General features: G+C 59.7%; 4 protein-coding genes across 4 annotated transcripts; 1 reads left to right on the forward strand and 3 right to left on the reverse strand.

Annotated features, from left to right (window-relative positions):
• Window positions 1-74: 74 nt before the first annotated feature.
• PLICBS_007360 (vacuolar protein sorting/targeting protein PEP1) lies at window positions 75-4700 on the reverse strand (the record flags this gene model as incomplete). The annotated part of the gene is made up of 2 exons (XM_018320789.2): window positions 75-714; window positions 787-4700. 2 exons carry the CDS (start codon window positions 4698-4700, stop codon window positions 75-77), a joined length of 4554 nt encoding a protein of 1517 aa, XP_018180686.2.
• A 3201-nt stretch (window positions 4701-7901) lies between these two features.
• Window positions 7902-9693, forward strand: PLICBS_007361 (uncharacterized protein; the record flags this gene model as incomplete). The annotated part of the gene is made up of 2 exons (XM_018320790.2): window positions 7902-8210; window positions 8281-9693. The coding sequence occupies 2 exons, from the start codon at window positions 7902-7904 to the stop codon at window positions 9691-9693; spliced, it is 1722 nt and encodes a 573-aa protein (XP_018180687.1).
• An 899-nt stretch (window positions 9694-10592) lies between these two features.
• On the reverse strand, window positions 10593-12535 carry PLICBS_007362 (glyceraldehyde-3-phosphate dehydrogenase 1; the record flags this gene model as incomplete). The annotated part of the gene is made up of 3 exons (XM_018320791.2): window positions 10593-11655; window positions 11715-11924; window positions 11985-12535. 3 exons carry the CDS (start codon window positions 12533-12535, stop codon window positions 10593-10595), a joined length of 1824 nt encoding a protein of 607 aa, XP_018180688.1.
• Window positions 12536-15070: 2535 nt separating this feature from the next.
• PLICBS_007363 (mannosyl-oligosaccharide alpha-1,2-mannosidase) lies at window positions 15071-17287 on the reverse strand (the record flags this gene model as incomplete). Its single annotated transcript, XM_018320793.2, has 3 exons — window positions 15071-15274; window positions 15331-16670; window positions 16735-17287. The coding sequence occupies 3 exons, from the start codon at window positions 17285-17287 to the stop codon at window positions 15071-15073; spliced, it is 2097 nt and encodes a 698-aa protein (XP_018180690.2).
• Window positions 17288-17675: the final 388 nt, after the last annotated feature.

Raw genomic sequence — 17675 nt, forward strand, 5'->3', positions numbered from 1 at the left:
TGAAGCTATCAATGCGGGCATCCAACAGCCTGTAGTCCTGTTTTGACATGTTGCACGTATAAAATGTATCGTCATCATATCTCTTCGTCGCTCTCTTCGCCCAGCAGCTCGCCCTCAACGTCATCGACGACCGCGTAGTCGCCGCGTCCCCGCGCAAAGCTGTCCCGGGTCGTGAACCTCCGTGGGCCGCTCGAGAACCAGCTTCTGTCGCTGCTTCCTCCTCTTACTCTGTCATACGATCCGACTGCTGACCTCCAGAGGCTCGCTGCGATGAGTGGCAGTGCCGCCACCACGGCCGCCACCGCTGACACGGCGATCACGGGGTACTTGACCCATGGCCGGTCGCTGTCAAAGGTCGAAGACTGGTCGCCGAGCCGTATCTGCCCAAACTTGCCGTCCCAGTTGCGGTACACCCACCAGCCCACGGCGCCGGCTATGGCAAACGGAATGACGACGGCAAAGAAGATGACCACTCCAGACGTGCGATGCTTCTTCTCAAACTCGTCCTCATGTCCTTCGCAGGGGTGCTCCGTGGATGTCTTATCGAGCTCGTTGCCGCCCTGGCAGGTCGACAGTGGCACCTTGCGGTAGCCGGTCGGCTCGAACCACGACGTTTCGTTGGGATGCTTGGAGCACCATTCCTTGCCCGACAGCGGCTCCAAGCCCCTGACCAGCTTGCACTGCCCATGGTTGTCCAGTTCGTAATTATACGCACTGCGTAATCGTCAGTAAAGCGTCGAGCAAGCGAGGACAAGAAAAGTGGATGCCAAAGGCTAGGAAACTCACCATTCGTAGTCTCGGCGACTGCATTGGCAGTCTTTGTGGTCGTACAGCCGCTGGATGCTCTGCTCATTGTAGCACTTGCGGTCCGCCTTCTTGCGCAGGTATCTCGCCACGTGTCCGAAAAGACAATCATCGTCTTGGAGCGGGTGCTTGGGTGACCAGAGGTAGTAGTCGGAGTCGGCCTCAGAGTCCTTCTTAAACTCGCACGCCTTGTTGGCCAGGCCTGTAAAGTCGAGGTTCACCGAGAACGTCTTTCCGCTGCCCGACTTGCACCAGAGAAGGAAGTTGCGCGAAGTGCCCGAGTCTAGTGTCGAGATGTCCAGGATCGTCACGTCTTCGTCTGCAAATGTGTACTCCTTCCACGTTTTGCCCTCATCGAGCGAATACGACACAATCTTGGTCTTGGCAGGGCTGGCATGGGTTGCCCTCTGCGCCAAGACAATGATGGAGCCTTGATCGCCGTAGCGCCACGTCCAGTGACCTTTCTTGACGCTCGTCCAGGTGACGCCACCGTCCCTCGACATGAAGGTGTCTGCGTCCTTGATGTCACCTAGGCTGGAACCGACATTGCCGACGCCGAACAGTAGCCCGATGGCAGTATCCGCCGAGAACGTCCGGCGCTTGTCTTCTCGCTCAGTGTAGTGGTGGAAGTGTAGGGCGCAAGAGCTGTCCCCCTTGGAGCTGCTGCACGAGTACGACTTGCCATCTGAGTCTTTGGCCGGCGGTGCCAGGTAGCCCCATTCCGAGCCATCGTTGTGTGATATCTTGGTCTGGAGCGTCTTCGTCTTTTCCTTCTTGTCCGTGTTGGTGACGACGTTGATCAACGTGACACCCTCGAGGCCCGAAATCTTTTCAAAGTCCACGTACGTGTCCTCGTTGCAGTTGACGTTTGCGGCGCTGAGAACGTAGCTGGTGCCGTTGGAGTTGCTCTTGATGATGGACCCGTACTGACGATCAGGCCCACCTTCGGTTCGGACGAACAGGTTGATAGCATGCGTTGAGCTATCGAGCAATGTGTACTCGTTCTGGTGCCCCTCGCGGAAGTTGTGTGGGTAGTGGGCCCTGTCGTAGGATTTACCGTCGAGACTGGCGAGGGGGTGCAGGTCTTCCGACTTGCCATCCTTGCCGGCCAGGACGATGAACTCGCTCATGGTGGCAAAGTTGATGACCTCGCCCTCGTGCGTGGTCCTGTCCTCCTCGAAGAAGTCGTCGCTGGAAACCACTGTCATGGGCCCGTCGTTCCTCTCCTCCTTCCGCACGAGGCAGACAACCTGCTTCAGCCCGCGGAACTTGTACGCCGAATGCCCTGTGAACTCGCATTTCTCTGCGTACCGCCGGAGAGTCCTCCAATTATCGCCGCGGTCCGTCGAAATGGAGGCCTCCTTGAAGCAAGACTTCTTCTTGCCCACCTTCTCGCACTTCTTGCCCAGCCAGATCAGCCAATCCTTCTTGTCTGGGTGGAAGCTGAGAGGAAATTCGGTAGGATCCGGTGCCGTGGGCGCCTTGAACTTGTGGAAGCTCTCTCCGCGGTCGACGGTATACAAGACGTTGTGGCTGCTAGTTGTGAAGTAGACGACGTCCTTGAAATACAGGTGCGGGTAGATGCCCTTGATGTTCTCGCCCTCGAGGATGCGACTGAACTTTTTGCCATGATCATGAGAAATCCACAGCTTGGGCTCAATCTTCATCGTTCCATCGCCAACGTACTCGACGGGCCTCACAATGAGGGTCTCGTCGGTCGAGGAACTCGATCCGCCCCTTTCCAGGTAGACTTTTTGGAAGTCCTTGAGCTCGGCGTCGAATTCGACCTTGGTGCTCGAGACCTTGTCGGTCGCGGGAGGGACGGGCTTGGAGCCGCCCTCGGAGCATTTCCTCTCCACCTTGTCGTCTTTTTGCTTTCCACTCGGCCTCTTGCACGTGTTTCCGGGTATGAGGCGCCACCCGCTGGAGCCTTTGAACGTTCCATCGGGGTTGTCCTTGCAGGCACCATCGGGTATGGGGATCGGCCCGGCCTGCTTGCACGTCTTGCCGTCGTCGTCTCGTTGGAAATTGTAGTCGCATTCGAAGTCAGCGTCAGAGCACTCGCAGTCCTCGTTCTTCGGAACGGGGTCTTTGAATTCTTTCTTGATGAAGCAGTCGGCAGTCTTCTTGCGGCGCCGGAATGTCTGCTTGTGGCCCATGATGCAAGTGGGCTTCCCGTCATCGTCCACCCGGGCGTGCCAGTCCTCCATGTCATCGTCGCCGCAAGTGCGTTCATGGAGCCCGTCAAAGTTGATGGCGACCATGTGGTAAGTTCCCTTCTTCTCGCCCAGCAGTATGAACTTGAGACTCGTTGAGTCTTGCGTCGTCGTCAACAGGTCAGGCTTGAAAGCGAGATCCTTGGGTAGGGCAACTTGTTTCCAGTTTTCGCCGTGGTCGAGAGAATATGAAAACTCCTTGACGTCTTCCTTGCTTGAGTCCTTGACAGCAACGAGGATGGAGCCTGAATCGCCGAATTCGTACTTGTGTGGGCCGTCAAGAGCCTTCTTCCAGGTCAGGCCGGCATTGTCTGAAACGAAGAGGTTGGCGTCGAGGAATTTGCCCAGGGAGTCTCCCGTGTTGCCGTTGCCCATGACAAGGCCTGGCGCGGGGCTTGAAAAGACACGCCCAACATTGTCGAGCTCGGTGACCGAGTGCAAATGCAATCGGGTATCACCGGCCTTGATCTTGTGGAAGGTCCTGCCATCGTCGAAAGTGATTTGAGAAACGATGACCTTGTCCTTGGCCCTCCCTTTCTTCTGAACCTCGGCGCCGTTTTCGACGGTGTTGACCAAGAAGATGCCCTGGATGCCAGAGATCTTTTCGAAGTCGACGTGGCCCTTGCGATTGCGGTTCGTGTAGGGGATGTTCTCGGTGAAGTAAGTGCCGTTGGAATTGCTGGTGAAGAGGACGCCCATCGGGTTGGACGGGTGCGATGTCATGACGTCGATCTGGATGCTGTAGTTTGTTCCCTCGAGAACTGTGTAGGCCTCTTGGTTGATTCGATGGGAGTGGTCGTGGCTCTCGTCCTTGGGGAACATGGCCCGGTGCCACTTGAGGGTGTCATCGGTGATAAAGAGGGCCATCTCGTCGGTGCGCGCGGCGGAGGTGGCGACCAGGAGGTACTTCTTCACAACAGCCAGGTTGAGGACACCGGGGACGCCCTTGTTCGTGTCGACATTGGGTTCAAATTCCTGGATGGTGCCATCCTTGACAGCGAAGAAGGAATCCGAGACGAACAGCCGCTGGTCCGACTTGAACAGGGAAAAGCGGTCCCTGACAACGCAAAGGATGCGCGATTTGTCAAGCTCGGCATCACCGGTCGTGAATTCCTTGGACGACTTGGCCCACCAGCATCCGCCGGTCAGGGAGCGCAGCGGCTTGGTAGTCTTGAAGCCGTCAATGGTGTACATGGCCTGCTCTTCGCAGAAGATGTCCTGGCAGTTCATGGCGTTGAATATTATTCGGTTCGGGTCGTCGGCATGGAAGACGAGAGTCTCGGGCTGGAACTTGCTGGGCAGGACGCCAGTCTGGAACTTGGTCCAGGTCTCGCCCCGGTCCTCGGTCTTGAAGTGCGTCTCGCTGGCGGTCAGGATGAAGGCCGTCTTGGGATCGAACTGGTGCATGATGAGGAAGAGCGACTTGCCCTCAGGCACAGCGCTGACGCGCTCCCACTTGGCGCCGGCATCCTTGGATCGGTAGACGTTGCCCTCCTCGACGTCCTGGAAGACGACGGCGTCACTGTCTTCGAAGTAGCTCAGGTAGAGGGGCGGGTGGTCGAAAGTGTTGACGGTCATGTCAGGGCCATCCTTGGCGAGGGCCAGAGATGCCCACAGGACGGACACGGCGAGCAGGAGGCGCCATGCCGCTGCGGGCGGTGCCATGGCTCGTGGCCTCATGGTTGGCGAGAGCTGGTGGCGATCCCGGCAGCTACCATGAAGAGCTCTTGTGGGGGTCGTGCGCGCGCAATCGACGGGGCCGGCGTGCGGTACGGTTCTCGACGCGTTGTTCGCGCTTGGGTGGCAGAACAGGAGCAGCGTGGCGACGTGGTGGCAATGTCGGGCCTGCCCGCGATGGATGGGTTGATGGAGTTGAGGATGGGCGTTGTGGAGGAACCGGCGACGTTTGAGCTTGTGCGCCAGACGTGGTAGACGTCAGCCTGGACGGCTCGGAGGTGTGGCGCGGCTCTGCGGCTGAAAAGAGGGTCTCCCGCATCCGGGCTCAGGGGCCACGTCAAGCAGTTTTGGCGCACGCCATAGGCTGAGCGGAGCTGCCTGAGGTCTACTTTAGTGGGTAGCTTACCTGTTGGCTAGCGCACTGCAGCGCTGCAGAAGGCGGTGGTAGCGGCAGCTTGGGACGGGACGGTGGGAATGTCTGCTAGGAGAACAACGCCTTGCTAGGTAGTCCGGTCAGGCCGAGGCCTGCTGGAAGTGATTCACGTTGCAACGGGCTGACTTTCTGTGAAGGCGCCTTGTGGTGACTCCATGTGCCGGTACGCATCTCGTACTTCGTACAAGCACCTCCAAGGTTCGCAGCCAAGAGTCGCAGGCGGCGTTTCACAGCGCCCACCAACCAGTCTTGCCGTGCCGGTGAAAGATGACGCAGGGCCCCTTCGGGAGCTTCTGGACTGGCTCGGCTGGGGCACCTGGACAAGCCGGGCCCGCATCAATTGCATGCTGTGACACTGCGAAGGTGCATTGCACATGTGCCTCAGACATCGTCTGTGGCCAGAGGCAAGACCCCATCATCTCACGTAGACGACTGCAAGGACATGGAGTCTCAGCGTCTCCTTGCTTTGCTTTGCGCGGCACTTCACACGTGCATGCGTCCTCGTGGCGTCCGCGGGCGGGCTGGGGATCCCCAGAGATCCTCAGACATGAGACTGCCGACCAAAACAAACAATTGCCGTTCATGCCGAACTTGGAAGGCAGCCAGTCGAGAACGTCGAACAAGCCACAAAGATGGAAAGCCGTCTGGGCGCAAGCACACACAGCTGGTACCATTCGCAGGCACATTGTTCGAGTAAGGTCTCGTTTAGGCCGTCGCGTCGGGTCCAGGATCCTCTTTGAAACGCTGTGGAGCCGGCGAGAGAAGGCCCCGTTTGCTTGCCTGGGTCCGGCGCGGAGCTGAGCTGGTGGGGATCAAGGGGATGTTGGGGTCGCGGTTCCCCTTGATATTGCGGTCGGCCACCCCCGGTCGAGCAACGGATTGCCCGAGATCGAGGCCTGGTCCATGTGATGCTCATTCGTCATGGACGTGCCCGTTGTGGCAGCCAGACGACAGCAAGTCGGTATTACCTGCTCGTACGGATCACGCCGTAACAGGGTACGCGGACAGTGGACGGCGCGGCGCGTCTCTGATTGGAATGACAGTGCCCGGGGAGCTCGTCGGGAAAGGCCAGCGCAGGGGCAGATCTGGCCAAGTGAGACTCTCGAGATCGCGTCAGCTGCAGGGCACTACAGGGGCCGGCAGGGGGGGCGGCTGGTCGGTGCTTGCGCGCAGGCCGTCGTGGCGGGAGTGACGGCTCGCTTTTTGTGGAAGAAGCTCTGAGACAAAAGTGCTGCTTTTATAGTATAGTATACAAATATTGCCAGGACAAAGCCTTACGCACTGGCTGGCCTCGAGCCTCGTCCATCGCAATCGTGACGGTCCGCGAGGGCGGTACCTCGCATTGTCTGGCATGCGGGTAGCGCCCGCGACGGAGCGGGCGGGCGACGACGCGTGCACGTGGAGGCGCGAGGTATGCGCATATCAGGGGCTCCGAACCCAATCGCGACGGCGCCCCTGGCAACGCGCCAAACAAAAAAAAGCGCCGGGCAGCTCTCTGTCTCTCTGCCTGTGCTGACGCTGCCTGCATCTTCGGCAAGCAAGGTGCTCCGTCTGTCCCGCTCCGTGCAACGTCGTACACGTAGTTACCAGCCCGACGGCCCAAGTGCGCGCATGTCAGCGGCTTTGTATTCCGTATGCAAGCCCCCAGCGCGGCGCGTCTTCGTGGAAGCTTCTCTTCCGACGCACGGGGCCAGGGGTCTCCGATGCTAACGCGAAGCCAGAGGTAATTCTCACCCGCCCATTCCAGGCTTGAACCCCCCCTGGCTTCGTGTCCCCCTCTTTGCTCCGCCAGCCCTGGAGGTGCCACCGCCCATCGTGAGCAAGAATCCATCAGCACCACAGGGCACTGGGCGGGTATTCGTCCCCTCGTGCCTCTTGTGCCTCCCCTGCCAGGCATGTGCCTGTGCCTGTGCCGGTGCCTGTCTGTGTCTGTGCCTACCAAATCCCTGCCACTGTCCATAGGCGCGTCCCTTTCATTTCCAGGGCCTGGCAGACGACGCCCGCAACTCGGGACGGCGCAAAACCCAGCTTTCCGGCGCGGGAGAAGCTGTAGGGGCGCGCATAGCGCCCAGGCGGGAGTGCACCAGGCGTCCACCGCTGAAATCGGTGCTTATTGCCTCGAGTCGGAGTTGCTTGATGGATGCCACCTCCCGCCACAGCAGCTACTTGTAACGGTGACGGCAAGCTGCAAACACCAAGGTGCTGCACTAACTCGCGACGCGTCCCTGCCCACCATCTGCCATTAGCCGCCACTTCTCGTGATTGCTCCTGCCAGGCCCGAAGCAAGTATACTACAAAACCTGCTCCGCCGTGTGTTGTGAGGTACTTCTTGGTAGTCGGCTCTGGCGCGCCCGCGCTGTTCATAGCCCGCACCCCCCTGTCTGCCAAACGCAACCCCCCCATCCCGCCTCCAGCTCCTCCTCCTCTGCCCTCCGTCCTTGTTCTTGTTCTAATATTCCCACCCCATCCCATGCTCCCCTCCCCTCCCCTCTCTCCTCCTTCACATCGTCGTCGCTCCCTGCTCATCCATCTAGACCTCTACTCTACACCTCCCTCCTTTCGTCCACCTTCACCTTCGCTTTCCCGGCCGAGACGCCGTTGTCCTACATACACGTTAGAGCGTCCGTCGTTGCGAGCGCGCCGTCGCCCCGCGATACAAAACAGCTCCCCACGGCACAGACCAGAAAAAAACAAACCGTCGCAACCACCTCCGCGTAGCCGCCGTCGCTCTCTCACTGCTGCCCAGCGTCGCGTTCGTTCTCGCCCTCACCATGGCCGCCGCTGCAACCTACAAGCAGTTCCTCGCCAGCCCCAGCTCCTCGCTGCTGGCTGACAAGGCGACCCTGCACTATATCCCTACCACCACCACCTTCTCTGGCGCGACCGAAATTATCAAGCACCTGAACTCGCTCCAGAAGCAAGTCAAGAAGAAGAAGGAGGAGATCCTCAATGTCGTTGATGGTGGTAGCCTCATCGCCGTCGAGACGGACACTGGTCTCGAGTTCCAGACGAGTGGCGGGGCCTACCTCCCTGGCCTCGACGACAACTTCGTCACAGACCGTGTGGCCTATCTGCCCATTGTAAGTCCCATCTTCGCGTCCCCTCGCACGCGGTCCGCTTCGTTGCATACTGACCCCCCGGGCGTTGCAGATCCACATCGTGACCTTTGGCGACGATGGCAAGATCACGCAGATCCGCCAGCAGTGGGACCAGGGCGCCCTCCTGAAGCAGATTGAGATCATTGGCAAGATGGGCCGCAACTGGCCCATCAAGGATAGCAGGGAGCAAATCGCCATGATCCAATCGTGCCTCAAAGCTTCTGGCAAGGTCTCCGCTTCCGCCCCCCAGAGTCACAACGACGTTGTCGTTCGTACCCGCGGCAACTCGAACAACGCCCTTCGAGACCCCCATGCCTCACTCCAGCTTTTCGGCAACCGCGAAGAGCTCGAAGCCGTCGAGGCCGCTTCCGTCGTGTCGCCTTATGCGGGCAACAGACCCCGGCAGCGCGGCTTCACCGAGATCTTGGGCGACGAGCCTCACGATGACGAGGACGAGCACCGCCAGCGATCCATGTCGCCCACCAAGGTTGGCGGCGGCAAGAACTTCCAGCCAATGCGCATCTTCGACGGCCAGGAGCATCGCGAGGAGGAGGAGGAGGAGGAGTCCCCCAAGAGGGGTAGCACATACATCCGACCCAACCCTCGCAAGTACGAGCACTTTGACTTTGCGGATGGATCCGACCCGCAGGACCACCCTGAGCGCGGCGTGTCACAAGAGGAGCGGCCCAGGTCCAAGCATGACAGCCAGTGGTCCTTCAACGACTTTGTCACTCCCCACAAGCCCAAGCCTACCAAGACGTACCGCCACCAGGATGAACGCCACTGGGACACTGAGGCCAAGAACGACGACGAGGCGGGCAAGCCGGCGGGCAAGGGCCGCCGGGACGCCGAGACGCACTTCGAGCTTCAGGATGACGGCGAGCGCCTGCCGCACCAGGACCGCCCCGGCACCAGGCCTCGCGGCGCCATGCACAACGAAGGACTTGGCCTGTACAAGAACAAGCTCTTCGACCAGGAGGCGGCCACTCCAGGTCCCAAGCGCGCCTTGGGCAACATCACCAACCTCAAGGACCGCACCAAGGACTTCGATGCCCACTTCGCCATGACGGACGACTCGCCGGCGCCGGCGCCTCATCGGTCCCAGAACGTCCCCGAGGCCCGTATGAAGGCGGTGAAGATGATGGACGCGAACTGGGCCGCCTACGACAAGTCTCCCACCTCGCAGAAAGAGAACCAGCCACAGGCCAAGACTCAGGAAGACACCAAGATTCATATTGCCGGTGACGGCATGGGTGGCAAGAAGGGCACGGACCGAGACTGGCTCTATGGCGGGGCGGCCGAGGAGAAGGAGCGCATCCACATCGCAGGCGACGGCATGGGCGGCAAGAAGGGCACGGACCGGAACTGGCTCTACGGCGGCAACGCGGAGGAAGAGCTTCCCAAGCCCGCGCCGTCGCGGAAAGGCAACGCGGCTGCCTCGCAGAAGAGCTTCTGGGACTTTTGAGACGGACTCGCCAGGCTGGGGAAATCGGATCCAAGGCAGCCACCGCGTCGGACTGCGCTGCCATTGACGACTACACGCCTACACGCGGCTCATGACTCATGAAGAGAGCCCCCGTTTTCTATTGATTCCCTATCGCATTGATATCACATCACACTTCGCTTCCCAGCCGTTGGACACTGCGCGAAGACAGACGCACCATGAATCGGTCCGACGCCAGAAGTGCGAAGAGGCACATGGGCTTTTTCTCTGCTGTCGATTCTACCAGTTTATGTATTCTCTTGTATGTTGCACTTGAAGAAAAGCAAGAATTTGTACGTCTCCTTGGGAGGGATAGCCGAGCCAAAACTTGTACGTAGCATCGAGAGAATGGACCTTTCATGTTTCGCCACGCCTCGCGCGGAAGAGCCCGGGTTTTTGTGAGGCTTCCTCTGCCATCAGTCGGGGACGCGTTGTTGGACCGAGCGCAGATGGGAGGGCGGCTACGCTCTCACAGCATTCGTATGAAGTATAGGCGGCCTCATGCGTCCGCGCTTGCCAAGCCAAGCACAACGGTCGCTCACCACAAGTAAATCGACCTTCTGGCCGATGAGCAAATGTATCATGCTGAGAAATCTCGACGTTGGGATACATCCAGGGGATCTATGTACACTATAAGGTCTCTTTATCCACCACATCAAGGCATTAAACAGAAAAAAGACCACCCATTCCCCATGATATCATGTCGTCGCTCATCATGCTCCTCCGTAAACGCCATGCCAAAGAAAGAAACCCAACAGGAACCAAAAAAGGGCCCTTGAACTCCCGGCGCAGACCGTCGTGAGAGCGTACGCCGTGTCCAAGACCCTTCGAAAGCGACAACTAGATACAGGAAATGACACGTACAAAGGCTGGCACCAGCCTTAACAGATAAACTTGTAAAACTTCTTCCACGTGGGCCACGACGCCTTCTCCTCCTGCTCTTGTGCCACTAGGATGGGCAGGTTAAAGTCGCGTCGGCCGGTATCGACGTCCATCTCCCGCACTTTGACGTATCGGGTATGGAAAAGGATTTTGTGAGAGATGTAGAAAAGGAAGATGATGGGCACGCCCATGTACTTGAGGAAGAAGTTCCGCGCCACGTCCGTCGCCGCCATTTCGCGCCACCCGATCGGGAATGCGCCGACCCAAAACTGAGCGATGAGGACCAGAACGTTGAGCGTCAAGCCGACATACGAGCCCAGGACACCGACTTGCGAGTTGAAGGGTATCGAGCTGAGGCTGCGTCCATGGTACGCCCACGCGCGGCGGAAGCGAATGTGACACAGGCAGATGGACGCCCAGGTGAACACCGTCGAGAGACCCGATATGGCGAGAAGCCAGTCGAGCACGTTGTTCTGGTGCCTGAGGTCGGCGAGATATGCGAGCAGGCCCAATGCGGCAGCCACGACGATGGCTACAAGCGGTCGTCCGCGCTTGTCCACGTAGCCCAAGATCTTGGGCGCCTGCCTCATTTTGGCGAGAGCGACGAGCGTCCGCGAGGATCCAAACACTGCCGAGTTGCCCACCGACAACACGGCGATGAGGATGACCGAGTTCATGACCGACGGGAGAACCTGAATTCCCGCTTCCTCGATGGCGATGACAAAAGGCGATGCCTTGGCGTCGGCACTGTTTGTGGCGTCGAGGAGTCGGGGGTCGTTGTAAGGTACCAGCAGGCCCACAAGCGTGAGGGCCACGATGTAGAAGAGCGTGATTCTCCAAAACACCTGCTTAATGGCTGTCGGCAAAGATTTTCTAGGATTGGCGGTCTCGGCAGCTGCAAGCCCGACAAGCTCTGTGCCCGTGAAGGCGAAAGCAGCAGTCACGAACACACTGCACAGCCCTTCGAAGCCGTTGTGAAATGCGCCGGGATTGTGCCAGTATTCGCCGCCGATGTAGCCACGATCCGGCGTCCCTCCGCAGTTGAGTACGATGCCGAGAAGACTGTGTGCAATGTCAGTGTAAGTCCCTGGCACGTGCGTCAGTGGAACGTAGGCACTCACATGAAGCCGATGACGGCAATGACTTTGATAATGGAGAAGGTAAACTCGGCTTCGCCATATCCTTTCACGCCGAATAGGTTGATGAGCAGGATAGCGATGAGGAATAGGGTCACGAATATGGCGCTAGGCAGCTTATCCGTCCAGTAGCGAATGGTCAGGGATGCCGCGATGATTTCCAGTGGCAAAACAGCCAGCCATTGTAATGCATAACTAAGAGATGATTCGGTTAGCCTCAGGAGCGACACGGCAACACCTCCGGTGCAGACTCACTTCCAACCCATGGCAAATCCCCATGAGGGGTCGAGGAATCGCGTGGCCCACGAGGAAAATGATCCGGCGATGGGGAAGATGACGGCCAGTTCTCCGAGGGCCTGACATGTGCAGTACAGCATGGAGCCAACGATCATGAAGGCGATGAGCAACGATGCGGGCCCTCCGTCTTGCAGAGCCTTGCCCGATGCAACAAACAGGCCGGTACCTATTGAGCCTCCGATGGCAATCATCTGCAGGTGCCTACCCTTGAGCTTGCGCGCGAGGCCCGTGTTGGCGGACTCGACGGCGGCGAGATGCAAGTCGTAGTAGTAGGTGCCATGGCTGCGGGCTGTGGCACTGGAACTGTTGACTTGGCTGAGATGGTCGCTCGGGAAGAAGGTGGTGTCGGTGTCGGGCTTGAAGCTGTCGATGAAGCGGTGGAATCGCGGAGGCGGCCGGTCTTGGTAGTCGGGCTCGCGCATGCTGTAGGAGCTGCCGTGAGTGAGCGACTCCTCCTTGATTTCGAGATTGTTGAAGGCGTTGAGCTCAATGTCTCGATGCGGCGCCATGTTTGGCGTCGTCGTCAAGTACTTGCCCCGTGCAGTGATGCACTACGGCACTGTACGTTGGTCGTCGCAAGCTGGGCACGGCAGAGTACTGGGTTGGGGACGACGGGCGGCCCGTGTGTGGCGAGATGGCGTGCTCCGAATGATGTCTAAATCGAGATAAAGTGACGACGCAAAGTCGACGGCCGCTGTGCGGTGGTTGCTCGTCGTCGTTGTCGTCGCCGAGTGCGGGAACGCACGCAGGCCGCGGGATCTCGTCGCCGGGCGAGAGACGGGCGATGCGGCAGGCGGCCGGCGCGGTCGTCACGGCTATCGGTGTCACAGTCGTCGTTCGCTGTCGTCGCTTGTCGCAGTTGCACGCCCCGATTGGTCCGGACCCGGGTGCATACGAAATAGGCGCTCTCAGGCGCACATGGGCATGTCGGTCCGCCGTGGGCCGTACGCTGGTATCCGGCGTGAGGGAGCGGGGAGAGAATGAGGATGTCTAAGATGCTGTGCCTGGAGGAGTAGGAAGCAGGCGAGAGATGACGGATGAGGTGCAAATGGGGACGGTGGGCTTTAGTGGAGCGGCGGCGCAGTCCACGGACGTTGAGGCAGGCGCTCTTGGGCTGGGCGTCCCGGAGAGTGCAGGAGCCGTGGGGTTTCGGCGGGATGGAGGGAGTTGGTTGGACGCCGCACGAGGAAAAGGCGCGCGGGCAGGCGAGCAGGTACGTACGAGTACTTGCGCTTGCGGCAGAGCGGCATCGTAGCGCGCGAGTAGTGCAAGTACCTCGACGTTCCTGCAACGGGGAAGACCAACCTGGAAGACACTTCACGCACTGCAGTCACCTCCACCTGACCGGCCTTGCAGTACCAGTACTTGCACGTAGCGCTAGGTACCTGCCGTATCGCGCGGCTTCAGGTTGATGCCAACAGACGAGAGCGATTTCATCGCGGTACGGAAGTGGCCTCAACGTCCTCGCCTACCTGTGGTGCAGAAGGATGGAAGCGAACACACGGCGTGGCAACGGTCGAGCCCACCGTCTCATCCGGGACAGCAGCGCCACGAGGACGCTATCGAGACTCGGGCGCTGATCGGCGCGCCGCGGAAGGCAGACGCAGCGACGCCGCAGCGTGCGCGACTCGTCTCGGAGCGGGAGCTAATGGTCTCGGGCGGCCATGTACGAGTACCAAAAAGGTGCCACTGGCATGTGCGCCGTGGCCCCCGAATCTGTCGCTGCGACATTGGCGCGCCTCGCCGCACCGTACCGCACCTTATCTCTGTGCGACTGCGCACTTACGAGGGTGTTGTCGCACATCGTGCTTCTGTATTTGGAAGCGCTCAATGATTCAAGTGCCCTGGTAACTGGCTCGGTCCTCCAAGAGACACATTACGCACTCCATGTGCATGTACATCTGTGCGCTGATGTATCCACACTCTCCCGCCAGCCTACGCGTCCAAGCCGCGTGCGCGCGCGCATCCCCCACCGACTGAGGTGCATTGCTTTGCTGCTCGACAGCGGTGACACGCAGACACGGCAGCGTTGTGGCATGCGTGGGCCTGGCGCTTGGCGGTCGACGGAGGCGAGGCACGGCGACGGCGTATCGGCTCCAGCGTGCCATGGATCATGGATCCATCCATGTGGGTGCAAAAAAAAGCGCCGCCTGTACCAGCACCTGTGGTGCGAAAGTCTTAGGCTTGAGGGTCTAAAGCCGGCGCTTTTATTTGCACCCACATGCCATCCATGGATGCACCTCTCTGATAGCGGTGATGGCGCGGGGGAGGAGCCTGGAACCCGGCCCAGACCCTCCACCCGGTGGGCCTTTTGGCGTGGCACAATCAATCGTGGGCCAGCCCGGAGAGCAGTCGAACGAGGGCCAGGGGTCCTGGGCATGGATGGGCGATGGGTGATGTCGCCGTGTTGCATCCTCCAGGGCCACGCCCATGTCTACTGGGCTGTCACTGTTTGGTTTGTCTCTCCGTCCGTGCGGGTCGGAAAGGATGGAAGATCGTGCACGTCCCTGAATGGCAATTGCGCATTTGCCGGCTCCTGAGACATGCTGACGTCGCTGTCGAATTCGTCTGCCTGGGCGTTGGGTGGCCAGGCACGGAGTTGAAACCCATCATCGTTGACGAACCCAATTCCTCCAGCGCCAGGGCAGTGGTGGAATGAAACGCAGGGTGACAAGTAGCGCCCGTGTGCGCTCCTCCCATTGCCCGCTACTCACCACGCCCTGGACGACACCGCCGATTCGGGCCCCGAACAATCGCTCCTCCACCGCTCACGTCACGGGAGCGTCGCTATGGCGTCCCCAGCTGCCTTTCAAGGCTGTTCGTTTGGCAGCATTGACGCCACCGTGCAGGGACTGGTGGCCAGCAACCACCACCTCGCTCTAGGCCGCCACTCCGCCCGCGCAGGCTTATCGAATGACTCGATCCAAACTAGCATGTTGAACTTCGACGCCAGCTGATGCTCCAGATGCATGAAAGGTACACGTATCCTCCTGGTATAAAGCCATGTCTCGTACAAAACAACAACCTCACGTCGCCCACGGCTTTTAGTGAGACGTCGGCTTCGCTTCAGTACGCCCTCCAATGATCTTTCCGTCGGGGCCCCGTGGCTTGCGCTTCCATCCTGTCGAGAACAACCCGCCCATGTCAAATCTCGGCAACGGGTGCGCCTCCGTGTTGAGCACCATTTTGTCCAGGGGTAGCACGTCGTCGGGGGAAAACAGCAGGTACAAGTACTTGAGCGTCTCGGCCTGCCGGGAGCAATGTCAGTTGAACCTGCGAGAGGTGCTCTGTTCGGGAAACATACCAGCCAGAAGCTCTCCATATTATCCTTGATGACGGGTGGGATTACATTCGCGTTGTTCAGGCTCGTAAAGCCTCCTCCATCCTCCACCGCAGTGTAGTTCATGAACGAGCGGAACATCTCCCATCCCCATTCACGATATCTCTCGTCCTTGGTGATCCTCCACATATAGAAGAGGCTCTCCACCGTCTCTGGTCGCTGCAGGTTATGTACGTCGTTTGACTTGACGTTGAAGTCGTTGCGCCAGTTGGCTTGCGGGTCTGGGTCGAATGTGGAAGGCGGGTCGTGATGTGCCGACTCTGGCAAGGGGGGGTCGGCAATGTTAAAGTGCGTAATCTCCGCTGCGAGCCCTGTTGCCATGAACTTGTACATGCCCCAGCATGTCTGCGTCAGCTCCCGCGCGAGCTTCATGTCGGCCTCTTGCTTCTTGCCCCAGGTCGGCAATTTGCGCGCCTCGGCTTCCGTGAGACCGCCCGTGGCAGCCAGCGCAATGGTGCCAGGCATGAAGCACACGAGGTGGTCCATCTTGGGCGACAGGTATCCCCCCAGACCCTCGGGCCGCTCGCCGATGATGGTGAACCCCGATGGTTCGGTGTATGTGATGAGATGCTTCCGTACTCCTTCGAGAGACTCCTTCCACATCTCCTCGTACACGGGCTCCTGCTTATTCGTCTGCAGGTACTGCTTGATCAGGTACTCGTAGTAGGAGTCGCCGCGGCTACCCAGGCGTATATTTTCGCCTCTAAACTCGCCGCTCGTCGCGTAAATGTAGATGGGTACCAGACCATCCTTGGGGTTGTTGTCGTCAATGATCTCCATGACCTTTTCGGCCTTGTCCCAGAAGTGCTTCTCGCCCGTGAGCTTGGCCAGGTACTTGAACTCGAGCTGCACGCTGGTCGCCTCGGCCGTCGACGACGCGCCCATGTCGGCGTGCGAGGGAATGCCCTGATACTTGGCGAGGTTGACGCTGGCGTATGGAACCCCGGATTGGGACTCAAAAGCAGCCAGCAGCCGGTCGCCGAGGTCCCTGGCCTTTTCGAGGTAGAGGTCCTCGCCCGGCATGCCAGGATCATCGTCCTTCAGCGGCGCCATGTTCGGAAACTCGGTGGAGAGGTAATGCGCAGACAGCAGCCCTCCAAGCATTCGTATCGTCGTTTCGAAGGTGTTGACGTCTTGATCCTGATCCCAAGTCAAGGACTTGGAGACCCATTCTCGAGCGCGATGTAGGCGCGTTGTTTGGTTCATAAGAATCAAGGTGTCCAGCGAGTCGACGATGATCCAACCCAGACCCTTGGGCGCCATGTTTTTGCCGCCTTTTGAAAAGGGATGGTACTCGTCGTATCCTGCAAGACGATCGTCAGCATCTCAATTGCCCTCCAGGCTGTCCTTCAGGTTGCGGAGACATACCCCAAGCGTAGCGCTCGTAGGCGTCCCAGCTCAGCTCGAACGCTTCCACGACATGCTGCCGCCTCTCGTCCCAATTTGCTTTTCCCCTCTCATTGCTCAGCCCTATCCACGACCATGCGGACGTCGATTTCCGCTTTTTGGCGTGGGAGAAGAAGCCCGTCAGCCAGAGGAGGCCCAAGATGCCGAGGGCTATGGAGCTCAGCACGCGCTTCCGTCGCCACCAGCGCCGCCTCCGCATTGACGGCGCGTACCCGTATGGTTTGTCCTTGTACATCGGAAGCTCATCCTGCTCGAAGTAGCCGGCGACCTTGCCCTGCACGTCGCTGAGGATGCCGCCGCCGGAAGCGCCTCGCCTCGCGACGGCCGCCCAGGCTCGGTCTTCCAGGTCTCGGTGCGGGGCAGCAAAGTTGGGCACGTTGTTGGGGATCGAGAAAGACATGTCGAGGGCGCTGGCGCCGACCTGGGCCGCCTTTTCCTTGACGTTCTGGGCAGCGCGGAAGACGTTGGCTTTGAGCGCGTTTCGGCCGTGGATGTTGAAAGGGTCGCGGATCATGGGGGGCGTCTAGCGCATGTCGTGGCGTGGCGTCTTTGGGCGGTCCGTGGACGGGGCGCTGCTCCGTCGGTGGAAACGTAAAACGAGCGACTGGAGGATGCACGATTCGAGATGCGAGATCAAACGGCCGCCCAGAGAGAAACACGCGCAGAGAAGCAGTTGATGGCGCAGGCACGCAGCTCAGGGACGGGAGCTGTCGCCTCTACGAGGTTATGCACCGGCGCTTGGCGTAGGAATGAAGCGTCGCTGTCCGGCGGCCCAGGCCCCTGGAAAGAGGACATGTGTGCTGAACCGAAAAGGGCAATCCTGCAGGTGGGCTGGCGGGCAAGACCCGTTTGGCTGGGTCGCTCCTTCCTGGGCACCGCAGGCACCGCACCCAAGGCACTCA

Source organism: Purpureocillium lilacinum (genome assembly GCF_023168085.1).
Source record: "Purpureocillium lilacinum CBS 284.36 DNA, scaffold_5, whole genome shotgun sequence".
Classification (NCBI taxonomy): domain Eukaryota; kingdom Fungi; phylum Ascomycota; class Sordariomycetes; order Hypocreales; family Ophiocordycipitaceae; genus Purpureocillium; species Purpureocillium lilacinum.